Source organism: Papilio xuthus, unplaced genomic scaffold (assembly GCF_000836235.2).
Source record: "Papilio xuthus unplaced genomic scaffold, Pxut_1.1 DF827542.1, whole genome shotgun sequence".
Lineage (NCBI taxonomy): Eukaryota > Metazoa > Arthropoda > Insecta > Lepidoptera > Papilionidae > Papilio > Papilio xuthus.
In genome coordinates this window covers 380,247-396,743 of record NW_013531107.1, presented here as the reverse complement: position 1 = coordinate 396,743, position 16,497 = coordinate 380,247, and the positions used below count along the sequence as shown (strand labels likewise).

The window sequence follows — 16,497 nt, the reverse complement described above, 5'->3', positions numbered from 1 at the left end:
GGTGGTTGTTGATTTAAGCGTGTATATACATTACACCTGAGTGGATTGTTGTGCCAAAAGATTAAGAATAATAATTACATAAACGCGTTAACCACAATGCAGGGTGCATCGTATAATGACACGCGATAGGTATCGACTTTTCCCCCGCCCGCCCCAACGATAGCAATTGCCCGCCCAATATTTATGTAGTGATGCACATTATCCTTTTAAGTTTTATCGATAAAATTCGATATCCATATGTAATAATTTCAATTCCTTGACCCTAGATATTACGGTTGGGAGCAAAAGTTTAAAAATGTAGGTATAGTAATAATAAATTAACATGAACAGTGAGAACATATACATTGTTACGAACAGATGAAGTAATTTTAAGTATAACGGTTATAACAAATTCTATATATAACGTAACTTTTGCACGTGTATCCCAAAGAAAATATATACAACCACTATTAAAGGACCTGTTATATCGATATCTCCTTCAATTGTTGATACCAACACAACACTAGATATTGCTTCATTTCCACGATTTTCCAACTTAGTCTGTGTCGAACGGTACAGCGGGTAAGCCGCTTACTCTCTTATTTTTATTTATCGTGATTGTAAATAACTTGTCATAATATTCTATATCATAATACGATAAAGGATAATTTCTTATTTAATCAAAAATGTGACATAATACCAAAGTTTTTCTGGAGTGCTACGCAGGGGATTTGAAAGAGAAGTAAGCTTTTTATTTACGCAGGTGTAATAAATGGAATTAAAATGAGATAGTTAAAATAGATATAGTGTAATAGTCTTCTATTTATTCTTCTATATCTATACTTAAGGGTTATTGTTATAAATCATTGAACTGCGTTCAATTTTAAGAAATGAATTTCTTAAAATATTTTTACTTAACATTGGACAATAGCCAAATTACTCTGGTGTTATCCTTCGTTTAATTATGATTACGAAACTCTTTTAGAAGGTGTATGACGCTTTTTTAGCTTTATACCAAAATGCTTCTTTCGAATTATATATTGTGTTATATATAAACTCAAAACTTTCATTAATGTGTCGACTTCATGTTAATTAAAATCAAACATTTTGTAATGCAGCATTGTATTATTGTTATCATTTTTACAATGAAACTTTTAAGTTACAAAATCATTAGGTCTCTTTATCTTGATTTGATTATTTACTTTGCAACTAAGAGTGTTCGATAGCTTTTTATAAGAGATATTTATTTTTAGGTCAGGAGTTGGGTGTAGGCGCCCAGATGAGTAGATTTAGTGCCATCGCGAGCATATCAAGGCCCCAAAAATTGCTCCCCACGGCAGCCCGGCGCGAGCGTACATCGCCTACCACAAGCTGGGCGCAGGCATGGAGGCCCAGACAGCCACGCCACAGACTGAATGCGATTGTGGTGTACACCCCTCTGTATTCTACTTGCTGGCCACATTACTACTTACCAGGTACCATGTTTCTTGATCCTAATCCTTGTGAACACCAGAGCTGTGTTTTTTCAATTGATTGGACTGTTTTGACGTAATCTTCGCCTCCATCAGCATTCCTATTTTCCTCTACACGAACGTTTGGCTATCATCGTAGGGTATCAAACGGTCAGAATATGTTAAACTAATCCTTAGTAAGGTTCAGTTGCTTTTTGCTTTAATATAGGAAAAGCTCTAGTTACATTGAAACTTAGTGGCCTTAAAATAAGTTACACTTTACATCTGGACGTAAAAAATTAAAAAAGCAAGCAAGTTCATAGATAAGTTCATCGTAGTCGATTACATTACGTACCATTCAACGTAATCAAAGCCGAACATTGATTTATATTTGCCCTTTATCCTAAGGGAGAGACCACAAAGGCGCATTGTATTCCCAACGTCTGCCCACGTTTCTAATAAATTACGGCCATTTTTTCAATCAATACTAAGAAACTAAAGTTGATTAATACATAAATATAGCATTTTACATGTTTTACCTTAATAATTTTAAAATAAATTAAATAAGTCCTCAAAAGGGATCTTTAAATAGAAGAACAGCGTAAAGGGGAGCTCTAAATATGGTACATCGTTAGAAATAGGCCTAAGACGAAATAGATGGATTCCATGAATGATGACATGATGAAGAAGATTCTAAATCAAATGACTAAAATTATTTGTAGCACGATAATTTTTGTAACGTCATACATAAAGTAGGAAAAGGACAGGGCAACAAGCTTTTCTAAATGAATGAACCTATCTAAAGACACAAGTATTTTAGAAAGAAAATATTTTTCAATAGCTATCGCGCACGACTTCGTCCGCGAGGAATTAAAAAAAACATAATTAGTAGCGTATATGTTCTTCCAGACTATGTTCTATATGTATGCCAATTTAATCGAGATCCGTTCAGCCGTTTTGGAGATACTTTCAAACATCCATCCATCTAAACATTCACATTAATAAGATAAGTAAGAAATAATATCGGAAGCTATCTTGAAAAAATAATTACAAATATTGTATTCTAGCACAATGCAGCAAAGGTCTGAATAAATAGTTTGACATAATGCTGTAATGCCGCAACCCAGGAAATAAATGCGTCAGAACTTTAAAGCAATTTCGGATAAAATTGCTTTATTTTTAACCTACTTTTATTCTTCATACATTTTTATAGCTCGCTTTTATACAATTGCATCATGTTTTTTTTAACAAAGCATTGTCTTTAGAAATTTATAATCTGGCGCTTATTTGTAATAACCAATACGAAATAATAATAAAATAAATTTGTACATTAAACGTCTCCACTGCGAGGCACGGAGTCAAACCTTAGAGCTGACTAGACCATAGTTAACTAAGATGGCCCAGTGCAGGTTGACTTCACACATATATTTGAAATCTCTTCACAGATATGTACAGGTTGCGTTGGATGTTTTCCTTCACCGTAAGAACGTCGAATAATGTAAATTTGTAAATCGAAATTCGTAAAACAGGTAAATGGCGGGATTCGAACCCAGGACCTGCAGATTGCAAGCCAAGTGCTTAACCCCTAAACCACTAACGCAATTTCTTTCTGGAATGACATGAAAAAACTTCTAATAATTTCATTCTCCGTGCACTTTTCATAATTAAATTCTTTGAGAGACATGATATTGCAATAAAAATAAGTGAACACATTTTCAACTAGACCAAAGTACTAGATGCTAGCGAGAATAATAGCTATTAAACTATTAAATACTAGTTGTCGTCCGCGAATCCGTTTACGCAGATTTAAAAAAAAGCTTAATAAGTCGGCTATGTGTTCTTCCAACCTGTGCTCTAGATCTATTCCAAATTCCAGGCAGATCCGTTCAGCGGTTCCAGAGCAACCTTAAAACCAACATCCATCCATCCATACATTCGCATTTATAATATTAGTAAAATGTATGTATAATTTAATAAATATAAATACCTCATTGTATAAACTTTATTCAATGTTAAACAAAAGCCTTCACCTGAACCTGTCAAAAATATGTAGGAGTTAACATGTTTTAATATTCGTTTAAACGCTGTTATTTTGTATTTGTTTTATATTGCTTTGTTTGTCTTTCTCATTAAGTCAGCGGTTGGTCTTTTAATAATTAAACTTGTGCTTACATAGGGCAACACTGTATAAAATAATTTCCTACGAAATTACACTGTCAAACACGCTTCTTAGAAATGGCGGTTAAGCGGGGCTACACGGAGTACATTCTTTCGAAGCGACTCCGTAACAAACTTCAAAAATGTATAGAACTGACAATACTATTCGATAAGTTCGATTGTCGCGCGTCAGTTTCATTTTTGAAGTTCGCTATGGCATCGCTCCGTAGCGAATGCACTTTGTGTAGCCCCGCAGTTTCTTTAAGTTTATAAATAACTCTTAAAATCTTAGCAATCTTTTGTTTTATTTCTATTGTTAAATAGATTCAGATCTTTATCTATCATTACTTTATTATTTTACGGAATTGATTCAAAGAAACTTCAAAGTTAGTTGACCTTATTTTCTAAAACCAACCTTAAATAAGATTTTTCAAACTAGTTTAGCATAAGAATTTATATAGGTTTGTTTGAACACAAAAGAGCCAATCTGTAAATATAGCATTAGTTTGAAAAACATAATACATTTTTAAACTAACGACGCTAATATCTAGCAAAGCGTTTCGTTTTTGTTTCGATAAAAAAGTGAGAAACTCCGCGGTCAAACCAGTACTTACTATTTTTCCTTCAACGTTACTTACAGCAAAAAATATTTATTTGAAGAGTTAACTCTCTATATCATACAATGTTGATTAGTCAAAATGTGAATTGATTAGTTTCATTCACGACTGTAACATGGATAAATTACGTACAATATTGCCTCGTCTCCGTAGTAACAAGACATTAAACGCCCTACCGATACCCTCGTAAAACCTAATACCGGCTTCTCCGCTTTCTGCCTAAATTAATATTTTAATAAAACAACCCAATTTGTAACGTTATCACTAAAACTTCCGGCGTAAGACTTATATAAAGAGGAGAGAGTAAAATATTAAACTTCATATTAAACTTGAAGGGTCAATAGCCTAATGGTTAAGGGTACGGATTTCCGATCACATGGCCGAGTACGAATCTCTATTCGACTATTGTCGTAAACCATATCCTAGCACAAGCATATAGCTTAGTTGGAATGGTACATGAAATATTAGTAAAATAACAAAACTCTGCTTATATTTTATTTAAAAAATATAGACTGCTATTCGACATTTTAATAAAATTGCTAAATTATTTACTGACTGTGACTTAATGGAACTTCGCAGAATAATACGAATGGGTGATAACTGATAACCTCTCCCCCAAAAATCGGTTAAGCTGTTTAGGTTACAGGTCACCATGGAATTGACATACGAGCCCGCGGAATACTTTATCCACCGTAATACAGAGAAAAGCTGACAAATGAGACGGGTGACAGTATTTTGGTTTTGTTTAATCATTGACTTTCCCTTTAATTGAAATTAATTTAATTTTATGGTTTTAATATAATGGCATTAATTTAAATCTAATTTGAATAATTTCATCGTAAAAAATTGTACGAAAAAGTACAGTAGACAATGAATCATTATGCGTCACGCTTCAGTCGGGCAGACTTTTCGGCGCCGACACTAGAATTACTGATTACTTTATTTCAATATCGACGTTTTAAGTCACTTAACTTTAATATAAGTTAACATTCTAGAACGAAATAAGTCTTTGATTAACTTATGTACCTAATTAATCTCATATCTATTTAAAAGTTGGATTTTTTCATAGACACATCCATAGACAAGATGTTTTTAAACAAAGTCGTTTGATTTGTCTAACACCAAACTGAGGAGAAAGCAATTTCACTGAAAAAAAGGTTACCCGGTCTCTTGTTTTTACGACCCAAGTAACGAAACTGAAATACATCGTAAATCAGACCTAAAGGGACGTCAAAGGGCAAAGTTAGGGTATAGTATAAGGCCGTATATAAACACATGACATGTACTTTTACATTTAATGGGATAATAGGCAATATAGAAGTTCAGAATATTTACCTAATTAAAGAATGAAATGTTTAATTTTTATATTACATGTAATTTTGTATCTACCATTCAATTTTATTGAATACTCAAATCAATACATATTAGATTATTCCGTGGTACGTTTTGCGTGATTTTGTCTTTGTGGATATCTTGTCAGTGGTTAATTTGTCTACTTTTAAGCCCTAGGCTTTATTAAAGCACTAAGATTATGAAACGTACTATAGGTCAGATAGTGACTTTATTGTTATTGATGTTAAGATTAACACAAGTTGTGTATACAGTTGTTCAACGGCAATGCTGTGCGCTGCTATGATGACGGAGCACTGGGAGCACGTGGCGTGGGAGCGCGCCGCGCTGGCCGCGCTCGCAAACACATCAAACACCGTGCTGCACTGGCTGCTAGACGACAAAGTCGCTAAGGTATTATAACATCAAACTTTATGTGGGCTCGTGATCGTGGCCCACCCGTGTTGATGTCCCGATTACATATTTTACGTCCCGCCAATAGCTAAAATTGTGTTTTATTTAACGACCTGTGCATATTGCATGCCGCCATAAATAGTATAGTATTATAATAATGAAAAACACATAGTACAAGTCAATTTCTCTCTTTATCGGCACTTAGTGGTCCACGTTTATACATTTAGGTTAGCTACTATTTGTGTCTTTATTTAGTAAGTGTGATTTTATTTTATTTAAAATTTTATGATCACTTATGCTAAGCATTAAGATGCAGGTTCGAATTAAAATGCTACGATAAACCTACGAAATTAATTTCTTAGCTGTAGCGCGTAGTTACGTAGCTTTATTGCGCTACGAAAATAGAGCTACAAAACTTGTTTCTTTACATTATTTATTCTTTTGCGAAACTCTCCAAAGTGAATACAGGAATGTAAATGATATTTGGGTTTTTATCACTATCAGAGTTCAGGATAGATTTGATATGTATCATTATCTCTTTGTAAGTAAAGTTTATCACAATCATTAAAAATTGTAATAACATTTTATCTCTCATTCAAATAATACATTTCCTTACCGCACTGCGGCTTCGTAAAAACAACTAATGATAATGTAAGTAACAATATAAACACTTGTAAGTGTGACGGCACAACAGGTTTCGACGTAATCTGTGCGTTGCCCCCAGTACGGCTTCTCTGAGAGAATCTCTATATTGTAGAAATAACTCTAAAGGAACCAATCTTTTGATAACTTTTTTTTCTAAATGAAAGAAGTTTTTATATAACGAGAAGCATATAGTTAAGCTTAAAACAACGTTAACATTTTACTTCCAATCTATACCAAAAATTGAAACGCAAAATTTCGTTCGAAATTCAGAGCTGCTATTAAGTTTGGATGCTAGTATATTTGCGTAGTACTATTAGTTATTCAATCTTATTGCAGTTTATATATTCTATATAATATATTACATATAATAAGTATATAACAAAGCTCATAATGTGTGTAGGTTACATGTAATGAGTGACATAACGTAGTGTTACAATTACTACGCTACGACAATCTCGGCCTTGACCTGATCGCTAACAGTAATTGAGCCTGAATAATAAATCACAGTAATCAATAACGATTATTTTGCTATCATTCTGTATAAAATAAATATTATTTACATGTAATTCAATTGAAAAATGTAGTATTATTGTAGTTAAAAAATTTATGATTTTTTCACACTGGTGACTGTACAGCGTGATTAATAATTTAATACAGCCATTAATTGTGACAGCCAGTTTTGGAAATTCGTGTCTATCCGGGTAATGTAAGTACAGTAAGGGCAATTCGCGTTGCTCAGCTTACAGAAAAAAGTACAGTAAGGGCCATTCGCGGTGCTTGGCGTACAGAATAAATGCCTTGTACCATGCAACGTGACGAACCCTTCAAAATAAACAATTCGGTAGCAATGAGTGGCACATGGTGACATAATAGTAAAAAGTTGTTTACGTTCAAATAAATATCACTTTTATTGTGAAATATCGTCAGATTCCCAGATAGTATAATATAATACATACAAAATTGTATATTTTATTCGAGTTCTTGTAACAAAGTAAGGAACAGGTCGGTGCAAATCTCTTATCAGACTTTTAAGATTTATACTCGGATTAAAATATACTTTTAGCTTAACTTAGATTGTTAGTAAAATTTGACCTTTACCATGTAAAAATAATATCTATCGCAATGATTTCTTTCAGTTCTATAAAAAGGCTATTGTGTACATTGTCATTGTTTTGTTATATACTAATATCGCCCGATTACATCCAGCCTTGGAAGAAAATATAAAAAAAGAATAGAAAATATTACTGGATATTTAAACAAGCACATTTTATATACTTGACATTGACAAATGGTAAAAGGTTGTTCGCTTTCGTTGCCTTTTCATTGTTTACTCATTTGAAACATTAAAACCTTTTTTCATATTCATTTTATATAAATCGGGAACTTAAACTTAAGCGTTAAATAAATAACATTTAATGTTTGCATTAATAATGAATGAAACAAAATACTTTGTTTTATTTATTTGTTGGTTTCGGACAGTCACCAATAGAAAGTATTTTTTTATATCCAAGTTAAATAAGGATATATTGCTAAAGTTGGTTAAAAGTTAAAATTCTTTTAGTAACTTTAGCTAATTGATAATTTATTGTAAAGTTTTTCTGACATTACACGTTCGTGGGTTCAAAGAAAACACTACACAAACACCTGAAACGACCCTGGGGTTAAGTAGTTATTGTATGCAGTAAATGTCAAAATACTTTTTAAAAACACTCTTGAGTGTACTTACAATTTTATTTCGTAAACATCTTAAGTGTATAATATAATCTTAAAAACTTCAAAAACAGAAATGCAATGTGCGTATACTCTACAAAATTTAAAAACACGTGAATTACCTTTTTACCGACTGCAAGATATCTTTGCATAATTTCGTCAAATTTTGAACCCTAAATAGATAAAGGAATATTTAATTTCATTCATTTAATTCCTTATTAAAACAATAAAAAACATAAATATACAAAAAAAAAATCATAATGCTAAGCAAATTTAAGGTTTTAGTTTCTAAGCGATTTAATACAATTTCATATGTCAGCGAAGTGAGCCTTTGTATGAATCTTTATGAGATTGTATGTCGCCACGATACTAAAATCGCAGATATGCGTAGCCTTGTGTATGTATCGTAGCTCTAACTTTATGAAATTTAAATAAAAGTATCATCACCAGCTCACTATACGTCCCCACCGAGGGGCTCGGAGCCTACCCTAAGTTAAGGGTGATTAGGCCATAGTCAACCACGCTGGCCAAGTGCGGGTTGGTTGACTTCACACATATCTTTGAATTACTTCTCAGATATGTGCAGGTTGCATCACGATGTTTTCATGTAATATGTAATATGCAAATGTACATATGTAAATCGGAAATCGAAAAACACATTGGTACATGGCGGGATTCGAACCCAGGACCTGCAGATAATAAAAGTATAATAGAATAAATTTTTTAAACTATTTTTTATATTATGTATAAACTTAATATCAAGTTGCATTTCAGGTAGAGGGAGCAAACAATCGTAAAGGCGGCGGTACATTTTTAGTACCAATGAACGGCGGCATTTGGACCATGTGTGTGTCTTTGGAAGGTAATACATGCATCTCCTACGAATTATAATATTATAGCTATCTATATAGAGATCAAATGAAATCATTTTAGACACTGACATGTGATCCTGTAGAAAACATTATTAATCAACTAAGAAAGTGCAAATTAAGACATACATGTGTATAATATTTAGACAAAAAAAAATTTATATATTTTTTTAATTGTCAGTTTCTCTGACGCTACTTATTTAGTTCAATATGAGAGTAATGACGTCACAATATCGCGCGAGCACATTGATATCTAAAACTCATTATAACTAACAATATATTGTGTCAGAGGAGGAGGTGACGATACTGTCGAGGGCGGGGTTCCCACAGGAGCCGCTGTGCACAAACTACTTAGCTAACAACGAGGACGAGGAGCCCAGAGCGGACTGGCAACATCGTGAGTACTTTAATTAAATCACTCGCTTATTAATTGTTTAAAATAATAATTACGAGTCTACATTAGTGTTTTTAAATACAGTTTCAATGCAAAATACTTAATTTTGTAAAAAAGTGTGAAATTAAATTGTTTAAATTGTAGTGTGACATTATAATAAACTAATTAGGAATGTCTTAACTCTCGTACGATCGTGACGGCTCCGACTAGTTTTGAATCCGTCGGGTATCCATATTTAGGTCGAGTGTTTATAGTTTTCTCGCGGTCGCGTCACGTCATCAACGGATCATACGTGAGTTAAGCCGTTTAAAGTGTTAAAAGCGAAATGAAATCAGATTAAAAAAGAGCAGAAAATGATAGGGTATAGAAGAGAAACATCTACTACTTACTTTCTAGACTGAACACAGAAGAATAAAAAAACATATTTGACCCCATCATCTCGTGCCTGACTTAGTCGAGTTCTACATTTAAATGTGTGTACCAGGCATGCAGAACCTGTCTATATCATGCGCGATGGTGTGCCTGATTGTACTGGGCAGCGCGGCACTGGTGGGCGCGTTCGGCGTCTGCAAGCACCAGATCAGCGCCGTACTGGTTACCGGCGTCATGTACCTGTTGGCCGGTATGTTGTCCTGGTACTTTTACTGCTCCTACCACACTTGATAACAATAAATAAAAGCAAGAATTATTTACATTGAATACAGCAGTTAGACTTCGTCCGAGACCTGTTGCTACTAAATTGTTAAGCAATCTAGAAGCATAAATTTCTCTTACAGTAGCAATTATTAACAAGCGAACATTTGCAGGTCTATTCGCGATGTTCACGCTCATGATAATCCACTTCAAACGTATCCAGCGTGTATCGACCCGCAGCAGTAGCCATGGCGACGACACCGCGGACGGCGTGGTCGGGCCGCGCTTAGCCGCGTTACCTCTGCTCTCAGCTAGAGAGTTCACAACAAGCTGGTCGCTGGAGCTCGGCTGGGGTGGTGTTGCCCTCGCAACTACAACCTCCTTGCTTTGGATATTACTGTCCAAAATAATGAGATACAATCCTATATCAACTATGCTGTTATAAATTTATCTTTTATCTTAATACGGTCAATTATAAAAACTCGTTATATCGCGCAATTTTGCTTTCAGCTTTAGTTCTGACAAAAGAGTAGTTTTAAATCTTGTAGATTTAACTAGTAGATTAATAATGAAATAAAATGTATTACTTATCGACGATTTAAATATTATTATTGTTTAAAAAGCAATTTCAGACTAGTTCAGTGTGAAATGAGGGAGAAAGAAAGTTCTAGAAAATATTTGCTTATGGTATTGTAAAACATAGTTAAGTCAGGATGAAATCGGAGCAATTAAATCTAATTTTGATTTAAAAAAAAAATTGAAATTTGTGTAAAAAAAAATATTTTAAAAAACCTGTGCTCTCCCTTTTTCCTGTATGTGATTCCTCTTTATAAAAATTAATTTTACCCAGAGTTATAAAACAAGAGTACCTAATACAAAAAAGGTCAAAATTATTTTGTATTCGTATATTTCGAATTTTACGCTTTTATATTTAGCTTTGGCATACGCCAAGCTTGCTGCCGTCCATTGCTATTGTTGTATTGTTAAAATTATTTCTAAAATTTATCCTACGTCATAAAAAATTTACCGATCACTTTGGAGCTTATAAAAATAAAGTGTAAAATATACGAAAGGTTTTTAAATGTTACAAATATTATAATCTTTGTTAATCTTCTTGCTTACTCTTTGACATTCGCTTCCACAGCTGTTAACTATTGCAAAAAAAATGAGCACAGTAATTATTTAAAATGGGTCGTGTGTTCTTTTTTAAATTGTAACAAATACGTTCCGAAATAAATGAAATAAAAAAAATATATTTTGACAACACATCGTATGTATTTTTAATCTGTATTAAACGTCAGTGTTGTTAAAAAACTGTACAACTTTTTTTTTTCTGAAGAAACGAATGATTTTTTTTTGTTGTGTGGGACTGTGTAACTTGAGTGATTGATGCTGTGAAATTGTAGATATTTAGATTAGTTAACAACGAAATAATAGTAAAACTTCTTAATTAAGTAAATACGTGAAGTTCAACTCTAATTGGCGCGAGGTAAACTGAACGCACTCGTAGTATAAAATCACGCGCCGAATCGTGATGAGCTATCTATAGTGAAATAAAAAAAACATTTTAGCGTAAAGTCTCAAAGCTTTTTGAAAATAATTAAATCGTAGGTACAATAATGACAACGATGATTAAAATAATATTGCTGTTTTAATAACAATAATTTCCAATATATTTTTTATATATTTTAGTTATACTTTTTGCGACAATTGTAAAAGAAATACAAGCTGAATTAACAAAATCACGAAAATCAAATGTTGTCGACTCTCTTTTACCGCTTACAAGTACCATAAAATTCATAACAAAAGTAGTTATCGATGTTATATGACTTACCGTGGGTTACCGAGACCTGAATGAAAAAATGAAAAAATCTTTATTGTTATACACAAGAAATCCCCTTTATTGTTATCTCTTTTGTCAAAGATAATTACAAGGACGATATGTTTTATACAGAAATTTCGGTCTCAGAAACCGACGGTCAAAGAGATAGATATCGTAATCAAAACATAGTGAAAGTCAGTTTATTAACATTATAAAATGTAAATTTGCTTGGCTACTAAAAGCTTATGAAAAATCCCGTTCCATGTATATTTAAAATTATAGTAAAAAATAATTATTAATTCTATATATTTTAACACAACTATTTAGCGATTATTTAATTTATATGCACTCCTTAAAAATGTTTATTATTGCTGTATTCTATACTGTTACTTTAAATCGTTAAAATATTTTTTTGTATTTGGAAAACATAAAATGATATTTTGTTTACTTGCTGTTTTATTATTACCAACATTCACTACATTCACAAATATGAAGACTAGTCACATTCTCGCAAGTGCTATCAAAAGATATTGGTTTGTTTTTTTTTTTGGGCGGCGCTATGCTTCGTATTTTCCGTTCTCGATCCCCTAACATGTTTGGGTCAGGGACCTGGGGTGCGGGTTTATCTTTATTTAAATAAGATATTGTATTGTTGGCCAACATTCAGTTATATGCATTGGATTATAAATACCTGCATTCGTGTTCGATCCCCGCCGATTACCAATGTCCAAAACCACTTTCATAATAAGTACATTAAGGCCCTTCGTAGACAAGGCTACAGAAAACTCCCTCTCCCTCTCCTTTCCCTTCTCCTTCTTCTTCGCAGTATAATCCTAATCAGACAGTATTTCACGCGGACGACGTCGCGGGTACGGCTAGAGTTAGTTATTTACATTTAGTCTGGCAGAAGTTGATAGATAAACGGCTTCGTTAAGTGAACACGCGAGGAGTAATTACGGTCTTTAAACGTTCTAATTTGCTATTGTTCATTACCATTTTTTTATATTCCTTTATATTATATTTGAATTCAAGGCTTTTTGTTGACTAGCAAAAATTGTGTGCTGAAAGATACGAAAAGCAATGTTCATAGACAAAGCTAAGGAAACCAAGAAGAATTGGGAAGAGCTAAATGAAAGAAAAGCATGTCGTATTACAAAGAGGAAAAATAATGAGTACCGTTAACTTGTAAGTATAGTCAAATCTAAATAAGCGAACGTATGGATGGATGGATGTTTGTTTGAAGATATCTCCAGAACGGCTGCATAGATCTGGCTGAAATTTGGCATAGATGTAGAACATAGTCTGGAATAACACATAGGCTGCTAATTAAGTTTTTTTTTAATTCTGGGCGGACGTCGTCGGGGTACATTTAAGCAATATTTTTGAGGATCGCACGATAATTATGGTCTTTACATGGAGAAACATAACTTGACTATACTTCTTACTTCTTTGTTATTTACCAATAATTGAAGTAGCTTGAACACGTTGCATAATATTTCCATTCTCACGCGTATTCCAAAAATAGGTATGCGAATAGCGTTATTGACATACATTTTCACAAAAATAATTTTCCTTTTTCATGTTAAGCACAATCATGAACTACGAGTTTTTGCTTACGTGCCAATAAGTATTTTAATCACGCAAATGTGACGAACATTTTATATTTGAGTTATTCCACGATGTTGAAATATTTATAAAAGCAGATATTTTCTCTTTGCTTTTCAAACGATGTGTGTTTTACGACCAAACTTATTTTATACCTAGTTCGTAAACTATAGATATGTATAAACTATAGTATAAAGAGACACAAACTGAAACACCAGGGAATTTAGGACGTAAGCTTTGTAGACAGAAATATTTTATAACTTTCGTATTTATGTGTAACTGGATTATACGAAACTAAACATAATATAGAGATTTACAACGGTAGAGTTGCTTTTTAATTAAACAGTATTTTAGTACCTTAGCGTCCAATTAACAATTCTGGGTGCAGCATTTAATATGTAAGACCAATTTGATGTATCTAATTGTTTTACAAGTATATAATAGTTTACTTATATATACCTAATTTTTCAAATTATTCATCATCGTACATCAATTTACAATAATATTGTTTATAGGCAAAGACTGTATTAAAAAAACTCAATTCCAGCTTCTCTAATTGGTATGAAATTCTGAAATACCACGCTTAACCCCTTGCTTGTTTATTTCACAACTAACTCGGCAATTATAAAATGCGCGCCCCGACGTCGCTTGCCCCTTATGTATTCAAGGCGTGTCTGCATCCATTATAGCTCACATGTAATTGGCGCGAACGGAAATTGGTTAGCCGCTAATTAATTGGGTTAACACGTAAATGCAGTGTTTATGCGAATATTAGTAATATTAAAACAATGTTAAAGAAACTAATTCTATCACTATTACTCCGCTGGCTCCTGAGTGGGTGTTGGCCTTCGACACAAGAGAACGCCAAAGTCGCATGTCCTGCGCCGTCTTCTGCCAGTGTTATAGTTGCCATAGGTCCAGCGGGAACTATAACTAGTAATATAAACTAATTCTACTAATGCTTATTATAAACTAGCCATCAACCGCGACCTCGTCCGCGTGATATAAAAAAAATATTGGTAGCCTATGAGGTCCTCCAGATTCTTTTCTATACGTGTGACAAATTTTATCGAAATCCGTTCAGCCGTTTTGAAGATACCTTCAAACAAACATCCATCCATCTAAACATTCGCGTTTATATTATTAGTAAGATTTCGTTTCTGACAGAACGTATCTATCGATCCGTAACTTCAATCCAAAGATACTACTGAAAAACATACTTGTACAAAAAATTGTCATCCATCATCTTAATATCTATGAAAATTCCAAAACTGTATGTCTTTGTAAAACTACTATTTCGACAGTGGAATCCTACTATAACAATATAAATTTTCTCGACCCATCACACTGCCGGATGTGCTTCCGACGTAGTCAATTTGTGTTGACGTCCCCAACAGGCGATAGATAGAATTATTAGAGAAATTGAGATGTTACGAGCTTAATGAATTCACCCTCAAATAAATTGTTGATAAAATACGTGCGAATAGCAAAACTTTTGTATTTATAATAGAAAAAGGAAACTCAATACCTCTCCAGTAATAAAATGGTTTAATTGTGATTTTTTTAAATCTTACTAATATTATAAATGTGAAAGTTTAGATGGATGGATGTTTGTTTGAAGGTATCCCCTAAACTTTTGCTTTGATAACAACTAACATCTGTCTATCTCTTTATCCAGAAAGTGTTAATGTGATCTGACCTGGTTATTTTTCTTTTCAATAAAATGTTTATGTTTCCAATAAAACGCGTATGCAATTCACTAGCACGTTAAAGTTTATTACTTGCGATGTTGTGGCGAAGAAATGTAGACCAACAGTCCAGGTGAAGGCTAAGGTTACAGTTTACTAAGAAACTACTGCATTTTATTACATTGTTTTAAAATAAAAGTTTGTTAAAACATTTTTGCCTTTGCTTTTTTCCTGAAAAAGTTTTTAAGGTCCATACTAGACACAAGTCTCTGGCTGTAAATCTTGTTTCTTACTAATATTATAAATGTTTAGATGGATGAATGGGTGGATGTTTGTAATGTTTGGAAGAAAATCCGGAAATGAGCCAGTGTATTGACTCAACACTAGTCTTACTAAGATGTCGAGGTTTGTGTCCCCTCACATTCATTCTAACACTAGACTTTGTTACGAAAGCACGTCATTCGCGCTAAAGGATTGTTATTATTATAATAATGTCTAAAAGTGAGAAAGTATCTCCGGAACAACTCAACGGATCTGAAACCTGGCATTCAGTTTTTATTTATTGCCGAGCGGATGGAACCGCAGGCGACAGCTGTGTTATTATAAAGCTGCAACATTTTAACAGTAACCCGATTAAAGGTAGACCGCATTATACAAAATTATTCCACGACCGAAGCAAATTGCGACCTTGACCTTAAAGTACACCGATACACGTTTCTTTGAATAGATATCATCGACAAAAGGCTTTCTATACACCTGACACTTCTCACACTATGAAAGGCTATCCAATTAATTTACAACGACAAAACAAGTATGAAAACGTTGACTCGCGCCCAAGTACGCCTTAATTAAATATTCTGACACATTTAAATTCTTTACAAATTGAAATTAATTAAAAACAATTATAAGTGATCATCCAGTCAAACGGTCCTTTGCAACTGGAATGCTGTAAGATTAATTTTAAGACTTCTATTTAGATCATTCTGTATTTGCCGTATTAACGAGTAAAAGCTTGGTCGTACCAGGTCAGTATTTTAGTCTAGTAACGAGCAATTTACTAGTAAATGTATGTAAAGAACGATTTAGTCGAGTAGAATAATATATTCTTTAGCCGAGCCAATCAGACACGTTTAGTCACTTGTTCCTAACTCGATAAAAATACTAACCTGGTGCGTACAAGCCTT

At 33.3% G+C, this 16,497-nt stretch overlaps 1 protein-coding gene across 1 annotated transcript; it reads left to right on the top strand.

Annotated features, from left to right (window-relative positions):
- Positions 1–562: 562 nt before the first annotated feature.
- On the top strand, positions 563–10,964 carry LOC106118897 (uncharacterized). Its single transcript, XM_013313660.1, has 7 exons — positions 563–721; positions 1,233–1,454; positions 5,809–5,947; positions 9,077–9,164; positions 9,461–9,568; positions 10,050–10,187; positions 10,372–10,964. Exons 2-7 carry the CDS (start codon positions 1,363–1,365, stop codon positions 10,641–10,643), a joined length of 837 nt encoding a protein of 278 aa, XP_013169114.1. The 5' UTR covers positions 563–721; positions 1,233–1,362; the 3' UTR covers positions 10,644–10,964.
- Positions 10,965–16,497: the final 5,533 nt, after the last annotated feature.

What these genes read in the sequence shown, in the direction of transcription:
- LOC106118897 (XM_013313660.1), top strand. Translation starts at nt 1,363, where the DNA reads ATGGAGGCCCAGACAGCCACGCCACAGACTGAATGCGATTGTGGTGTA. An exon ending in TAGACGACAAAGTCGCTAAG is followed by an intron (nt 5,948 to 9,076) that starts GTATTATAACAT and finishes GTTGCATTTCAG; the next exon opens with GTAGAGGGAGCAAACAATCG. An exon ending in CATGTGTGTGTCTTTGGAAG is followed by an intron (nt 9,165 to 9,460) that starts GTAATACATGCA and finishes ATATTGTGTCAG; the next exon opens with AGGAGGAGGTGACGATACTG.